We start from the raw sequence: 17,719 nt of genomic DNA, 5'->3' as shown, positions 1-17,719 counted from the left end.
ATCTCTGGTTGGAAGAATAAGATTATCATTAAGGTACAACAGAATTTCCCTGTAATGACTAAATGACCTAAATAAAAGGGCTTTAATCCTTTTATTTAGGGTAAGCGTTCATGGTGGAAGGCATTTGGAAACCAAAGAAGGAAGGACTGCTTGGTATAAAGCTGGAATGATTTATTAGGGGAGGAGTGTGGTTCCCTGCTCATCAGTCCAGCAGTTGACTCCATGTTACAGAAATCATTACATGTTTTCAGCTAATAGGGACCTACCTGATGTTAAGAAACAGCTGGATTTTGGAAAAGAGTAGCAGCCTTTACATTGTTATTCTCTGTGTATCAGACCAAAGCAAAAGAAGTTGGAAAAGCCAACCTGGCCTTGTAAGTCATTGACTAAAGTATTTTGACTGTAAAAAGTTTATTGGGTTGTCTCAGTTTTCAACATTTTTTAAATTTATGAGTTGTCCCCTCTGTTACCTATTACACCCCACTACCTGTGGCATGGCCAAAAAAAAAAAAATCCTGTTGAGTTGGAACTCTCATAGAAATTTAGGGTAAAGGGGGAAGTGTAAGCTCAATTGAGGAGGCAGAATTTGCGCTGAGCTAATCCAAAGGGAATGTTGGGGTGACAGAAGACGTTATATTTTTTTCTACCTGTGTGTATGCTTTCTTTCTAGGGCTGCTGATAAGCTCAGGCTGTGCCTTATACCCTTTAGGATGGAATAGCCCGGAGATAATGCAAACATGTGGGAATGTCTCCAATCAATTTCAGTTAGGTAAGGTGGCCTGGGCAGATGGCAGTGATGGTTCATGGGAAATCTGTTTTCCAAAGCGCTTTACCACTTGGAGGGGACTCTGTTAGTGGTACTTGCCTGAATCTCTCTCAATGTGTTAGCTTATGGGAAGTGGTGGCTTAACTCACAAGAGTTAGCTGTAAATTCCCCTTCTTTAACTATCTCTCCATACCATTTATGCACTTTTACCCAGAGACCTATGACCTGTTAGGGCAACCTTATCTTCAGAGGGATTTAAAATGCTTGGAGACTAACAATCTGCCATCTTCTGAATAAATCTTAGTTCCTACTAGTGTTTCCTTCTAGGCACCATTTTCCAAATGTAAATCAACAGTATTGCTTGTCAGTCTCCACTGAAGATGTAACACAACGTTATTTAGTTTACCTGACGCATGAGGAACCTATATAAATATTCAAAATTGTTTCTAACGGCAAGAGTTGTTAAATATTAGAGTAGGTGACAGAAGTAGCCCTGAACCATTCTCTGGTTGCCAATTTTCATTGAGAATGTCTCAGATTCACTATTGTGAGTTGGTAATAGATTAGATTCTAATTGGAAGATTTCAAAAATACTCCCCCACCTATCATGATGAAAGAGAGTAGGAGAGGGAATGTCTAGGTTTCCTTGGGTATTCTCAATTGTACAGAAGGATTTGGGAACAACAAGGCCATCCAACCACTTATAGCTTGTGCTCCAATACTTCCCTTTCTCTCTGTTGCCTCAGATTGTTTTTTGAGTCTTGCTTGATTCATTTTTGAGAAAGTTTTTCATTATGCAAACATAACACGAGGGAAAGTGTAACTAGTGTGGACGCTCTAATGTCCGGTGTTCTTCACTCAGGGCAAGGCTTACTGGTAAATATAATATTTCTGACATAAAGGAATGAATAAATACCTGGGGCAGGTGCTGAAGAAAGGGAAGCAAGCTACTAGTCCTGCTAGCTGAGGTAAAAGCTAAAGATTGAGTACATTTTTCCTAGTTGGTTGTGGGGACTGATTCTACTTTTTGAAAATGACAGTTTTGTTGATATATAATTCACATACTATAAAATGTACCCATTTAATGGGTATAATTAGTGGGTTTTAGTATAGTCACAATGTTGTCTAGCCATCACCACTATCCAATTCCAGAACTTTTTTTTTTTTTTTTTTGAGATGGAGTCTCACTCTGTCGCCCAGACTGGAGTGCAGTGGCCCAATCTCAGGTCACTACAACATCTGCCTCCCAGGTTCCAGCGATTCTCCTGACTCAGCCTCTCGAGTGGCTGGGACTACAGGCTCACGCCAGTATGCCCAACTAATTTTTGTATTTTTAGTAGAGACAGGGTGTGCAGCGGGGTTTCTGCCATGGCTCAAACTGCTGACCTCAGGTGATCCTCCCACCTTTGCCCCCCAAATTACTGGGATTACAGGAATGAGCCACCGCACCCTGCCCCAGAACATTTTTATCAGCCCAAAAAGAAACCTCTTATCCATTAGCAGTCAGTGCCTATTTCCCTTTGCTCCCAGCTGCTATAACCACTGTCAATATGGATTTACCTATTTTGGATATTTTATGTAAATGGAATCATATAATATGTGGTTTTTTGTGTCTGGCTTTTTCACTGAGCGAGAAGTTTTCAAGATGTATATATGTTGTAGCATGTGTCAGTACTTTATTTCTTTTCATGTCTGAATAATATTCCATGGTATACATGTAACACATTTTATTTATCCATTTATCATTTGATGAATATTTGACTTGTTTCTACTTTTTGGCTATTATTATATAATGTTTCTATAAATATTTGTGTACACATTTTTGTGTGGACATATTTTCATTTCTTTTGGGTATATATCTCAAAATTGCTGAGTCACATATTAACTCTATGTTTAAGCCTTTTGAGGAACTGCCAGGCTTTCCAAAATGACTGTATCATTTTACATTCCCACCAACAATGTATAATGGTTTCAATTTTCTCAACATCTTCCTCAATACTTATTTTCCACTTTTTTGTTATAGCTGTCCTAGTGGGAGTAAAGTGCTCTCCTATTGTGGTTTTGATTTGCATTTCCCTGATGGCTGATGATTTCAAACATCTTTTCATGTACTTATTGGCTGTTTTTACATCTCCTTTGGAGAAATGTGCATTCAAAACATTTGCTTGGTTTCTTTCCTTCCCTTCCTTCCTTCCTTCCTTCCTTCCTTCCTTCCTTCCTTCCTTCCTTCCTTCCTTCCTTCCTTCTTCCTTCCTTCCTTCCTTCCCTCCCTCCCTCCCTCCCTCTTTCTTTCTTCTTTCTTTCTTTCTTTCTTTCTTTCTTTCTTTCTTTCTTTCTTTCTTTCTTTCTTTCTTTCTTTCTTTCTTTCTTTCAAGATGGAGTAACACTTTGTCACCCAGGCTGGAGTGCAGTGGTGCGATCTCTGCTCACTGCCACCTCCACTTCCCAGGAGGAACTTTATTAGGTTGAAGAAGTTCCCTTCTATTCCTATTTTGCTGATTGTGTTCATAATGAAAGGGCGTTGGAGTTAATCAGATGCCTTTTCTTCATTTACTGAGATAATCATGAAATTTTTGTCTTTTATCCTTTCAATATGGTGCATTTCGTTGATTTTCATATGTTAAACCAACCTTGCATTTCTTGGATAAATCACAGTTGGTCATGATGTATAATTTATTCTATACCTTGCTGGATTTACTTTTCTACCATTTTATTAAGGGTTTTTGCATGTATATTTATTAGGGATATTGACCTGTATATTTCTTTTCTTGTGATGTGTTTATTGACTTTTGGTATTAAGGTAATATTGGCTTTACAGAATGAATTGTTATGATTCTACTTTGATTAAGGTAAAATGCCAAAGTAAAAAGTTGGATATGTGATTTGCATGGAGATTACCAACTTTGTTTTCTGCCCTAATCACCACCTAAGGACCTAGTTCATAAATGGGTAGTTCTGGGCTGAGTGCAGTGGCTCATGCTTGTAATCCCAGCACTTTTGGAAGCTGAGGTGGGTAAATCACTTGAGCCCAGGAGTTCAAGACCAGCCTGGGAAACATGGTGAAACCCTCTCTTTACAAAAAGTAAAAATAATTAGCTGGGCATGGCAATGTTCACCTATAGTCCCAGTTACTTGGGAAGGGAGATACACAGAGCCAAAAAAGAAAAGACACAGTCCCTACCAAAGGAATACGATTTTTACCCTGACATGGTTCAGAGAGATGAAGAAGGTAGGGAGGAGAATAGAGGCAGGCATTATCAATCTGTCAGAGTAAGTAAAAAGGATTTACCACTCTAATACTCTGATAGGTTTTCTGCAGCCTCCTATATGAAGAAATCACATTCATGTCTTCAATCTATCTTTTCTTAGGTTTTCATTCAAGTTATCCTAAACTATCCACACTATTTTTCAGTCCTAATTTGAATGATCAAAGATACAATTTATATTAAGGCACTGATCTTGATGTCTGCATTGGATTAAAGATAGCCACAAATTTCTTGACAGTCTTCCCATAGAGAAGCTGGGTCTATCTCAAATTCCTATTCCCCAAATCTTAAGTGACTTATAGCTGCTTTAAGTTAATCTAATTAAATCTAATTAGAGCATTAGACTTCATAGTCTAGTCAGCTTCATTATAGAAGATAAATAGAGTATGACAGAAGTGACGTCAAGCTTATTCTAGGCCTATGGTCTAAAGAACTTGCAGTTTCCATCTTGTTTTCTTGGAGCTCTGAGTCATCATGTAGAAAGTTTGACTATCCTGGAGAGACCACATGGGATTTCCAAGAGTTACTTAAAGACAGAAAAGTTCAGCTAGTGCAGCCATTCCTGCCAAGGCACTAGACATGTGAGTGAAGTTGTTCTGAACCCTCCATACCGGTTAACTGAATATCACTGAATAACATCAGTTAATACCATTTAAAGTAGAAGAATTGCCCACCTGAGCTCTGAACAAATTGTGATCCGCAGAACCACGAGATATAATAAAATGGTTGGTTTTAAGCTGCTATGCTCTGAGGTAGTCTGTCATACAGCAATGGATAACCAGAAAGATGCCAAACCATAAGTATATTTCAGAACGTTATTTTAAATAAAAATAATTCATGTATGTGACAAAATAAAACAATACATATATAAAGGTTTAAAACTTAAAATCAGTCTTTTTTCTGACCTCAATCCCATTCCCCAAAGTGACCATTAAGTTCCTTTTATATACTCCAGAATTTTTAATAAATACAACACATTTTTTCCAACTGGGATCATATTATCTAGCTCTCTATCTATCTAGCTAGCTACACTGTTCTGAACTTTGGATTTTTCACTTATTCATGTCTCTTGAAAAGCTATCAATGTTTATAGATCTTCCTTCTATATTTTAGGTATGCCATATTTTTCCATTGTAGGGATAACATGCTCTGTGAGGGCATAGATTTTTGTCTGTGTTGTTTATTGCTATCTCCCCAGTGCCTGCTTAAAGAGTACCAAATAGTACTGAATATTTGTTGAATGATTGAATCATGATTATTAACCACTTCTTTATGGACATTTAGGTTGCTTCCAGTTTTTGGCTTTTCCAAAACATATTTCAGGGAACAACTTTATGTATATGTCTTAGCATACTAGTTTATCTGTAGGACAGATTCTTAGGAGTGGAATGATTGGGTTAATGGTTATTTTAAATTTTCAGAAGTCACTGGTGAATTAAATTCTCTCTAAAGAGACTGCACTAAGTTATTCTCCAACCCATAGTGTGAGTTTGCCTGATGTCCCATAGCCTCCTCGGTTTTGTGGATTGTCAACATTTCAGTTTCTTCCACTCTGGTGTCTTCTTTTAATCTGCATTTCAATAATTATGAAAAGGAGTAAATAACATTTCATTTTTATTGCTCATTTCAAATAATATATTCAACTCCAGCAACTTTAAAGTGTAACAGTGTCTATTTACAATTACAATTCTTTAAAAATCCTTAACTTTCATCCATTTATATTTAAGTCTACTTTGATTTCAGACCCTGATTAGAATGTTCCTGAGATTTGCCTTGGTGTATTTTAGCTTGGAGTCAAAGCCCTTTCTAGCAGCTCATCTCCAACTCCCAGGCAGGCTTGCTATCGAAGGACCTCCTGCTGCTTCTCTTGGAGAGAACAGTTTTTAGCATATGCCATCTTCCTTCAGCAAGGAAAAGAAATAGAAAGGGAGGGGGCAGAGGATGGGAGACTCACTTTATCCTTTCCATTCACTTATTCATAACTCTTTTTCTTTTTTCTGTGCATAGGATTGAGGAGAATAAAAACGATGTTAACAATAATTAATATGTTTTTGAGAATTTACTATATCCAATACATTATTTTACTTAAACATTGATGACAGGCAGAGAGGGAATAACTGAAGGAGCAAAATTCTTGACAAGGTGGTTTTTAAGTTACCCCAGGGCACAGAGCTTGTAATTGGCAGAATCAGGATTTAAAACCAGGCCTGGCAGTCTCCATTGCCCTAGCTGTCAACTATTACTTAGTGCTGTGATCATTATGTAACAATAATTGCTATCATTTATTGAATGCTTGCATAGGCATCATATTAATTACATTTTAGAATTATTATGCAATACTTCAAATATTTTAAGAGATATGAAGTAATACCATGAACATCCATGTACGTATCACGGATTAAGCAGCTACTTAAAGTTATGTAGCTTGCCTAAGTTCACTCACTCAGCTGGTAGAGTGGCAGAGCTGGAATTTGAATTCCAGCTTAGAAAATAAAACCTTACCAATATGTTGGATCTCTGTGTATCCTGCCCCAATTACATCTCTGTGCCTCTTCAACAGAAGTAACTACAATCTTGAATTTGGAGGTCTTAAAAATGTTATATGTACCATTATGGTGATTGTGCTATGAACATTAAATTCATTACCATATTGGTTTCTTAAAACAATTCTGTGAGGTTGATTTCATCTACTGATATTATCCTGAGAGGAAGAATAAAACTCTCATATCCCTGCACTGAGAGCACAAAGCCCTTGGTGCCAGTTTTAATGAGGCAGCTCCCTCCTTTATGCTACTTGGCATACTTAGCTATGTGTGGCATACAGAATCATAGAATGTCCAAGCAAAATAGATCTTAGCTATCATTTGGGTTTGGCTGGTTCTTTATTATCCTTTGTCTTCAATGTCACCACCTCAAAGTCCCCCACCATCATACTTTTCTATCACAGCATCATTTTGGTGTCTTTTGTAGCACTAATCACAATCTATAATTATTAGATTTGCCTATTTGATTACCTGTGTTCCTTATTAGAATGTAAGCTTCATGTTGGCAGAGACTTTGTATGTCCTTTTTCACATTCAACAGAGGCTTATTGAGCAAATAAATCTAATCCCACCTCCTCAATGTAAAGACAAGAATCCTGAGACCTGGAAAAGAACTTGCCAAGATCACACACCTTAGGTTTTCTGAATCTCAGGCGGGCACTGTGCTATGAGGGAAGGAACTTCAGTGGTTATAAAAATGGTAGATATCCTCATGGTGTCTGATTAGTGTTGATAAAGGATATGAAGGAAGAGATAGGGTTTGGTAAGAGAATTCTAGAGGGGCATCTGACTTCAATTAGAGGAGGATTAAGGAAGTCCTCTTCAAGAGGGTAAGATTTAAGAAGAAACCTGAAAGGTGGGTAGGCTTAACCAAGTGAACTACGTGAAGAAGAGAGTTCCACACAAAGAGGTAGAATGCTATAAAGGCTCTAACGTGGGAAAGCACATGTTGCATTTGGGTACTACTCTAAGGCCAGTTTTACTGAATCAGAAGAGTGAGTAATGGGAAGAGTAATAGATGATCTCAGAGACATAGGCATTAGTCAGAATTTAAAGGACTTTGTATTTTATCCTAACTGCAATGAGAGACTATTACAGGGCTTGAAGAAGAAAAGAGATAGGATATGATTTCTATTCTAGGAAGTTTCCTCTGGCAGTGTTATAGAGAATGGCTATGGGGATGGTGACAAGAGTGGAAGCAGGAGACCAGTCAGGAGGCTGAGCCATAGTCTAGGCAAAGACATGAGCATAGCAAAGGTGACTGTGGAGCTGGGGAAAGTAGGCTGTTTCAAAATATATTTTAAAGGTATAATCAATTGTACAGGTGGTAGATTTGATATGAGTATGGAAGAGATGTCCGGAAATGGGGAAGACTAGAGGAGAAGCAACTGTGGCTGGGATTGGGAAAAGAGAAGGAAACTCAGTTTTAGGTAGGTTTTGGAGATACCTGTGTGAGAAATCCAAGTGGAGATGTCAAGCAAGCAGTCTGGAGCTCAGTGAGGTATCTGACCTTGAGTTTAGAAATTGGAAGTTCTTAGTACATAAATGATGTTTTAAGTACTGGGAAAGAGGATTGTAATACTAACAGTGGTTATCACCTAGTGAATGTGACCTATGTGCCAGACAATGTTCCAAGTGTTTTATACGTATCATCTCATTTAATCTTCACGGCAACCAAGTGAAATAGATGCTGTCATTATCTTCATCTTATCATGAGGATGAGAAGTTTACAGAAAGGTAAAGGGACTTATCCGAGATGAATTTAGCTATGGAGAAAGAGTTGAGTGAGAAGAGAAGAGAGCCCAGTCTTAGTAATGGGAAATTCTTCATATGTAAACATTGGGCAATCATAGCGAACTCCTATGTGGCACTCACTATACATCAAGAGCTCATTACATCTTTGCCACAATCTATAAGGAAGATATTATTAGCCTCATTTACAGAATGGGAAATTGAGGTTAAGAGAGGTTAAGTAACTTGCCTAAGGTCATTCAGCTGTGGAGTGGCAGACAGAAGTCCGATCTAAGCAACACCATCTAACAGAAGTTTCTGCAATGATGGAAATGCTCTCTGTGCTGCTGTCTAACGTGTTGCTAGTCACATGTTGTTGAACAATTATAATATGGCTAATGGGACTGAGGGACTGAATTATTACTTTTAATTTTATTAATGTCTAATTTTTTAAATTAATCTAATGTAATTTTATTAAGTGTAATAGACACAATGTGACTAGTGGCTACCATATTGCACAGCACGACTGGAGAGAGTCTGTGCTTTTAGTTGCTTCTCTGTACAGAAACTTACTAAGGAGACTCAGAGGAGTAGCCAGAGAAACATAAAAAAGAAAATCAAGAATGTGGGGGCCACAGCAGCCAAGAGAAAAAGAGTATGTCAAAAAAGAAGGTGTAATCAACTATGTTTAATACTGCTGCATTAAACTTGATGAGGACAGAGAAGTGACCATTGGAGTCAGTCAGACAAAGGTGATCTAGAAGAGAAGTTTTGGAGTAACAGATACTGGCAGTATTGTGAGATGAGGGAAATGAAGCCAATGTGTGTAGATAGTTCTTTCAAGCAATTTTGCTAAGAAGGAGAGCAGAGAAAGTAAGCAGTAGCTGGAGGAGAATGCAGGATGAAGAAAGGCCTTTTCTAAGATGACCAAATGCTTGGATGCTGATGGGAATGATCCTGTAGTGGAGAGAGAATGATGCAAAAAAGAACAGTCTCTGAGAAACTGAGGGTGCAATGAGTAGGATACTTTTTTATTGTATTATAAAGAAATCTAAGTAAGAGCCCTGAACAGAGATTTCAAGTGATTTCTTGATATACTTATTTCAACTTCGACGAGATTTTCAAAATCCTCTTAAATCCATCACACTACTAGAGAATTCTTTCATATTCAATGGCATATAGACAGGGGACACCCAAATAGGTCCCACTGAAAACTTAGAGAAGCTATATACTTCTTTTTTTTCTTCACAAAAAACTAGATGTTTATTTGTTCCACACATGAAAAAAGGGATGTGAGAAGTCATGTTCAGCAACATAAAAGGTCTCCCTGATTACTCTGCACAATGAGAATAAAAGGATTCATGAATACACATATTATGATAAAATTTCAGAACATTAAAGATAAACAGAATGCCTTAAAAACTCGTAGAGAAGAAAAAAGTTATAAAAGACAAAATACATATAAAAATCAAAATCCTTCTGGCATAATATATTTTATCAAAGTCAATGAATGCTAGATGAAAAAGGTACAATGCTTTTAAAATTTTATACCCAGAAAAACTGTCATTCAAGTAAAATAAAATAATGAAGATTTTCAACATGGAAGGCCATATAACATTTATTTCTCATGCATTTTTCATAAGGGAATATTGGAAGATACATTACAGTCAAAAGAGAGAATAAATCCCAAAAGAGGAAGGCAAGTAATCCAAGAAACCATAACTACAAGTCTGCAAATTTTTGAAGAATGCATGAATGACTCCTCTGTAACATATTAGAAGGCAATTGTTCCCAATTGGAGGAGGCTTATGGCCTTCAGTGAAAAGGTTGATAAGGAAAAGGGAGTCTTGAAGAAGGAGAAATTCTGACTGAAAGGTTAGGATAATTTGTGAATAGGAAAATGTCAGATGACAGATAAAAAGAATACTAGAAATGCCCAGATAAACAAACATGCAATAAACATATATAAGAAAGTCATGGTCCAAATATAAAGCAAATGAAAAAGAAGTATACTTTAAAACAATTGGGAACTAAAGTAAGAATATATTTTAATTTTAAATATGGGTTCATTTATATTAAATTAGCTCAAGAAAATAACACTGTACATGTAACAAGTGAGAAGTATCTTAGTAGAGAACTTGGTCCCTTATTGAACAATATTTACTACTTCCTATTATTGAAAGCACTATTTATTGGTAATAGAGTCAATCTATTGTCAAGGTATGGGAGACTACATTGTGATTATAAGATAAAAATAATATGTTTCAACTTATACCTTCTATACCTAACACAGAGTCCACAATAAATGTCCTCATTAATATTTGAAGAATAAATAAATACATAAATTTCTTTTTTAATGTTGCAATTTTTATTTTACAGATGAAAAAGGTGGAAGATAAAATAATTTAAGAAGTCCTATTTTGTCTAGCATAGGGGAAAAGAGAACAGTTTTGTGAGTTTTTAAAATATAATATATACTTTAAGTTCTAGTCTATTAAGGTAGAAGTCAAACTATTCCTATGTTAAAGTTTTAGTTTAATCAAAATGAAATGATCAGGAAACAGATTATTTTTAGCTGATTCTTATACTGTTATTTTCCTTTACTCTTTAGTTCTGAGGAAGAGGACATAAAAATCTTGAATTTTACTCCTGTTGCTCAGTGACAATGTTCAGAGAAATGTGGCATTTTAACCATCATTTTGGTAAACTTGGTTATTTTTGTATGGCCATCTGTCCCTAAACTACATTATTAAAGATATTCTTCTTTAAAAATTATACTTTAGGTTTTGGAATACATGTGCAGAACATGCAGGTTTGTTACATAGGTATACACCTGCCATGGTGGTTTGCTGCACCCATCAACCATTCATCTACATTAGGCGTTTCTCCTAATGCTATCCCTCCCCTAGTCCCCCACCCCCCAACAGGCCCCAGTGTGTGATGTTCCCCTCACTGTGTCCATGTGTTCTCATTGTTCAACTAGCACTTATGAGTGAGAACATGTGGTGTTTGGTTTTCTGTTCCTCTGTTAGTTGGCTGAAAATGATGGTTTCCAGTTTCATCCATGTCCCTGCAAAGAACATGAACTCATCCTTTTTTATGGATGCATAATGTTCCATGATGTATACGTGCCACATTTTCTTTATCCAGTCTGTCATTGGTGGGCATTTACATTGGTTCCTAGTCTTTGCTATTGTGAATAGTGCTGCAATAAACATATGTGTGCCTGTGTCTTTATAGTAGAATGATTTATAATCCTTTGGGCATATACCCAGTAATGGGATTGCTGAGTCAAATGGTATTTCTGTTTCTAGATTCTTGAGGAATCGCCAAACTGTCTTCCACAATGGTTGAACTAATTTACCCTCACACCAACAGTGTAAAAGTGTTCCTACTTCTCCATATCCTCTCCAGCATCTGTTTTTTCCTGACTTATTAATAATCACCATTCTAACTGGCGTGAGATGGTATCTCATTGTGGTTTTGATTTGCATTTCTCTAATGACCAGTGATGAAGAGCTTTTTTTCATATGTTAGTTGACCGCATAAATGTCCTCTTTTGAGAAGTGTCTGTTCATATCCTTTGCCCCCTTTTGATGGGGTTGTTTTTTTCTTGTAAATTTGTTTGAGTTCCTTGTAGATTCTGGATATTAGTCCTTTGTCAGATGTATAGATTGCAAAAACTTTATCCCATTCTGTAGAGTGCCTGTTCACTCTGATGATAGTTTCTCTTGCTGTTCAGAAGCTCTTTAGTTTAATTAGATCCCATTTGTCAATTTTGGCTTTTGTTGCCATTGCTTTTGTTGCCATTGCTTTTGTTGTTTTTGTCATGAAGTCTTTGCTCATGCCTATGTCCTGAATGGTATTGCCTCAGTTTTCTTCTAGGGTTTTTATGGTTTTAGGTCTCTAATGAGACATAGCTGCTTTTAAGTAAGCTTATAAAACTGTCGTGTTATAAATAGCACTTAATTCTAGGGTCATGTCTGTATCGTCCACCAGTGGATCACATTCACAACATGTTTTCATGAACATAATATAATAAGACCCTAAAAAACTCAAGCATAAATGATGGTAATATGCCATTTTTATAATGAGGAAAACCTGAGATGGAGAGCTAAAGTGATTTGTATAAAGTCACACAGCAAACTAAAGGCAGAATAATGAATGGAACCTATCTTCTAACTCACTGCCTGTGTGCTACAATGACTTTTTTCCTCTCCATTGGTGAGAGTATGTCTTGAGTCATTTGAGAATTTGTTTTCTTTAGGATACACTTCAGCTCTATTGTTTTCAGAAACAAATGTCTGAAACATCATGGAAAGTACCTAGTGTTGCATCCTGTATCCCCACCTCAACCCCTATCCCCACCCCCAGCCCCCTTCAATCTTTTAGTACAATCAGATTAAACATAAATAAGGAAGTGGCTGGACCTGATGGGATTTTGAAAGAGATCCCAATTGGAATGGATATATATGAGAAATTCTTAAATGCCTCTAGATTTGATTTGCACTAATAAAGGAACCTAAATGGTCCTGCTAAACTCAATCAAATAAGAAATATCTACAAAAATTGTTGTGTTCCACATGTTCTAAGAGTATATACAGTTTATGTGGGGCCTCTCTCTGATCTTCTGGGGTATGTGTTTGGGGGATAGGGAGGATGAATGATTGGATGGGGTTTGGGGAAGATACAGCCTTGGAAACAAAACCCCGCAAACCAGGAAAGTTTGACCTCCTTCCTTCCACCGCCTCTTTTGTTTCCAGGTTCTTCTCTTGTGTCTTCTAGTCCATCTTCCAGGTCTCTTGCTGTCCTGAGACTCCCTTGGTGCTCACTCTACCCTCGCTGGAAAATTATGTACCTGACCCTGTCCCACCAGTCTTCAGTTGAACGGTTTAGGAAATTGATTCCTTTTCTTCTTTTCTTCACTTAAAGAAGAAACTAACAGCCAAATATTTAAAACAGAAAATGAACAAACATTAACCAGAACTTACACTGAAACTTAAACTGAGAGGGACCTTGAGATGAGTCAGTGGGGCAAATAAGAGCAGGTGACTTTCTCAAGGCCCCACAACTAGTGACCTAAGACTCCCACATATACGGTAGATGCTGCTTAATGGCAACCCAGTATCTGTTTCTTGAATGAATCACCCATTCAACAAGAGGGAGAAAATAGGTAAAGGCTCCTTGCAACAGCCCTGTCAAATGCAATGCCTTTCATATGCCTTAATTTTATTAAATAAATGAAAAAAAATTAAGTTGAGAAAAATGCTTTGCTGGTTGTTAATTGAATTCCAGCCATCAAATGAAGATTTTATGGACTTGATGCCACACAGATGAATTCTTGAGAAGTCCAATTCTAAATTGATGCTATTCTTCACCAAGCATCTAATTGAAAGGGAGGGTTGGGCATAGATTGCCTAGTTGTAAGACTGGGCTTTTGCATAGGTACATTCTTAGCTCTGTGACCTTGGGCAAATTATTCAGCATTTGTGAGTTTGTTACTACCTCATGGATTGTTATGAGGATTAGATGAGATAATGCATGCAATACACTCAGTATAGTATTTGGTATATAGTAACCAGTCAATAGTTGATATCTGATATCATCATCATCATCATCATCATCATCATCATCCCGATACCAGTTGTTAAAATAAAAATGTTCCCAGCACTTTAGTTTCCAGAAAAAGAACCTATTACAGCAAGGAGTCAGTATATGCAGCATGAAGGATAAATGCACAGGTTAATAGTAGAATGATCTGGGTTTAATGAGAAGAATAAGTGAAGTATAGACACATACAAAGCACAACAGGCTGCATTATATGTAACTTGCTATTAGTAGCAGCCCAGTTCTCAAGAGCCTTTTTGGAGGGGATGCCTCAGATTTGGCTTCTGGGAGGGAAGGAGGGACTCCCTCCAACACACACTTGGCAAAGGCCTGCCGTAGAGGCTACCCAAAAGCCATGTGTGTGCTCCCTGTGTTTCCTCTCCTGGAGGTTCATTTCCTTTGCTCTCCCATCATTTCCGCTCATTCTTGCCAGTTCAAAGCCTTTTATGGTGACTTGGGGTTTGACCTTTGTGGGTTCAGTTTCCAGGCATTTCCTGTTACCTTTTCTTTCTGTCAGTTTCCTTCTTTATGGACAGTTTGTTTTCTTGTGCTCACCAGAGCACAAAGAAGCAGGCGAATACATTTCTGTGCCCATAGGGGGGCATCAAAGTGTGGTAGAAACAACCATGGCCAGGGTATCAGGGCACCTGGGTTTTGATCTTCTTAAGCTTGCTTGGGCATGTCACTCTGGCACTCTGAGCCTTAGTTTCCTTGTTTCCACATAGAGAGCATTAGACTAGATCAATAAGTACTCAGAGGCCCCAGATACATGCCTAGCTCCCTGTGTTGTGATATGCCTAATTTTATGGTGAGGTCTTTGATCTAATTTCATGTCTACCTATTTGTTTTTAAATAACAGAAGAGCAGATATCAGGTCCTCTTAATGTGTACACACACACACACAGGAGAAATATATGTTAATTTGCTTGACTATAGTAATCATTTCACTATAAAAACATATTGTATATGTTTAAAATGTACAATAAAAACTAAAGCAATCTACTTAAGGCATCCCTTCTAGAGGAAAGAAGCTTTTTAGTAATACCCACCCCATCAAGATTAGGTTATAGAGGAAAAGAAAAGAAAAGAAAGTAATACCCACCCATGGAAGCAGGGGCCAGAGATTGGCCAAAGGGATTGTCCAAAGCAACTCATCTATAGAAGGCCATCCGCCCCTCACAATTTTCCTGCAGCATCAGCTAGAATGCCCTGGCAGGCAGTCCTTGAAAATCCATGGCTTAGGTGTTGCTTAAAATTTTTTAGTTGCCTGTCTAGCCCACACATAGAGGGGTATCCAGCCAGAGAAGCAACTGTGTTGGGCTGGAGCAGGCAGCGGGGAATCAGTCAGTTAAAAGGCAACTTAAGCAGCTGCTCTGTGAGGTAGGTAGTATCGCTTCTGTTTTACTCATGGGGAGCTGAAACTCAAAAAGGTTTGATGACTTGCCCCAGAGGTTAAGTTTGTGACAGGATGTGATTTCAACTGCACATCCGTCGTGCTTGGCATGCTAAGTGTTGCACTGAATGGAATGAACAAATTGTAGGGTGGCTCTGTTTCTATCTGACTGTATGACCATAGATAAGTAATTTCACTTCTTTAAACCTGTTTCCCCATGACTAAAGTGAGGATGATATTACCTACTGATATGGTTTGACTGTGTGTCCCCATCAAAATCTCATCTTGAATTGTAATAATTCCCACATGTCTAGGGCAGGACCAGGTGGAGATAACTGAATCATGGGGGAAGTTTTCCCCATACTGTTCTCATGATAATAAGCGAGTCTCACAAGATCTGATGGTTTTATAAGCATCTGGCATTTCCTCTGCTTGCACTCATTCTCTCTCCTGCTGCTCTGTGAAGAGGTACCTTCTGGCATGATGATAAGTTTCCTGAGGCCTCCCCAGCCATGTGGAACTGTGAATCAATTAAACCTCTTAAACCTCTTTCTTTTCTTTTCTTTTTTTTTTTTTTTTGAGATGGAGTCTCACTCTGCAGCCCAGGCTGGAGTGCAGTGGCACGATCTCGGCTCACTGCAGCCTCTGCCTCCCAGGCTCAAGCAATTCTTCTGCCTCAGCCTCCTGAGTAGCTGGGATTACGGGCGTGCGCCACCACGCCTGGCTAATTTTTGTATTTTTAGTACAGACAGGGTTTCACCATGTTGGTCAGCCTAGTCTCAAACTCCTGACCTTGTGATCCACCCACCTCGGCCTCCCAAAGTGCTGGGATCAGGCGTGAGCCACTGTGCCCGGCTTTTTTTTTTTTTTTTTTTTTTTGTAAATTACCCAGTCTCAGGTATTTCTTCATAGCAGCATGAGAATGGACTAATACACCTACCTTCAAAAATTGTTTTGGCCATAACATGACAAAATGCACATAAATGTGCTTTATGAAAATAATGCTCTATAGGTACAAGGCATAACAGATTAGAAAGCTAATTTACCATTAGATTTTCTTACTGATCATCTTCTTTTATTTATTTATTTATTTATTTATTTATTATTATTATACTTTAAGTTGTAGGGTACATGTGCATAACGTGCAGGTTTGTTACATATGTATACTTCTGCCATGTTGGTGTGCTGCACCCATCAACTCGTCATTTACATCAGGTATAACTCCCAATGCAATCTCTCCCCCCTCCCCCCTCCCCATGATAGGCCCCGGTGTGTGATGTTCCCCTTCCTGAGTCCGAGTGATCTCATTGTTCAGTTCCCACCTATGAGTGAGAACATGCGGTGTTTGGTTTTCTGTTCTTGTGATAGTTTGCTAAGAATGATGGTTTCCAGCTGCATCCATGTCCCTACAAAGGACACAAACTCATCCTTTTTGATGGCTGCATAGTATTCCATGGTGTATATGTGCCACATTTTCTTAATCCAATCTGTCACTGATGGACATTTGGGTTGATTCCAAGTCTTTGCTATTGTGAATAGTGCCGCAATAAACATACGTGTGCATGTGTCTTTATAGCAGCATAATTTATAATCCTTTGGGTATATACCCAGTAATGGGATGGCTGGGTCATATGGTACATCTAGTTCTAGATCCTTGAGGAATCGCCATACTGTTTTCCATAATGGTTGAACTAGTTTACAATCCCACCAACAGTGTAAAAGTGTTCCTATTTCTCCACATCCTCTCCAGCACCTGTTGTTTCCTGACTTTTTAATGATCGCCATTCTAACTGGTGTGAGATGGTATCTCATTGTGGTTTTGATTTGCATTTCTCTGATGGCCAGTGATGATGAGCATTTTTTCATGTGTCTGTTGGCTGTATGAATGTCTTCTTTTGAGAAATGTCTGTTCATATCCTTTGCCCACTTTTTGATGGGGTTGTTTGTTTTTTTCTTGTAAATTTGTTGGAGTTCTTTGTAGGTTCTGGATATTAGCCCTTTGTCAGATGAGTAGATTGCAAAAATTTTCTCCCATTCTGTAGGTTGCCTGTTCACTCTGATGGTAGTTTCTTTTGCTGTGCAGAAGCTCTTTAGTTTAATTAGATCCCATTTGTCAATTTTGGCTTTTGCTGCCATTGCTTTTGGTGTTTTAGACATGAAGTCTTTGCCCATGCCTATGTCCTGAATGGTACTACCTAGGTTTTCCTCTAGGATTTTTATGGTATTAGGTCTAACATTTAAGTCTCTAATCCATCTTGAATTAATTTTCGTATAAGGAGTAAGGAAAGGATCCAGTTTCAGCTTTCTACTTATGGCTAGCCAATTTTCCCAGCACCATTTATTAAATAGGGAATCCTTTCCCCATTTCTTGTTTCTCTCAGGTTTGTCAAAGATCAGATGGCTGTAGATGTGT

At 38.0% G+C, this 17,719-nt stretch overlaps 1 protein-coding gene across 4 annotated transcripts in view; it reads left to right on the top strand.

Moving 5' to 3' along the window:
• LHFPL1 (LHFPL tetraspan subfamily member 1) overlaps positions 1 to 17,719 on the top strand; it is a 53,609-nt gene that overhangs the window by 18,507 nt on the left and 17,383 nt on the right. For 2 of the 4 annotated variants that reach the window (XM_005594401.5, XM_074029137.1), the window contains exon 3: positions 671 to 769. The exons of the other annotated variants lie outside the window; for them this stretch is intronic. In XM_005594401.5, the coding sequence (XP_005594458.1) occupies positions 671 to 769 (99 nt within the window). The remainder of the gene's footprint in view (positions 1 to 670; positions 770 to 17,719) is intronic. 4 annotated transcript variants of the gene reach the window in all.

The sequence above is a fragment of the Macaca fascicularis genome, chromosome X (genome assembly GCF_037993035.2).
Source record: "Macaca fascicularis isolate 582-1 chromosome X, T2T-MFA8v1.1".
Classification (NCBI taxonomy): Eukaryota; Metazoa; Chordata; class Mammalia; order Primates; family Cercopithecidae; genus Macaca; species Macaca fascicularis.
This window is presented reverse-complemented; position numbering and strand designations above follow the sequence as displayed.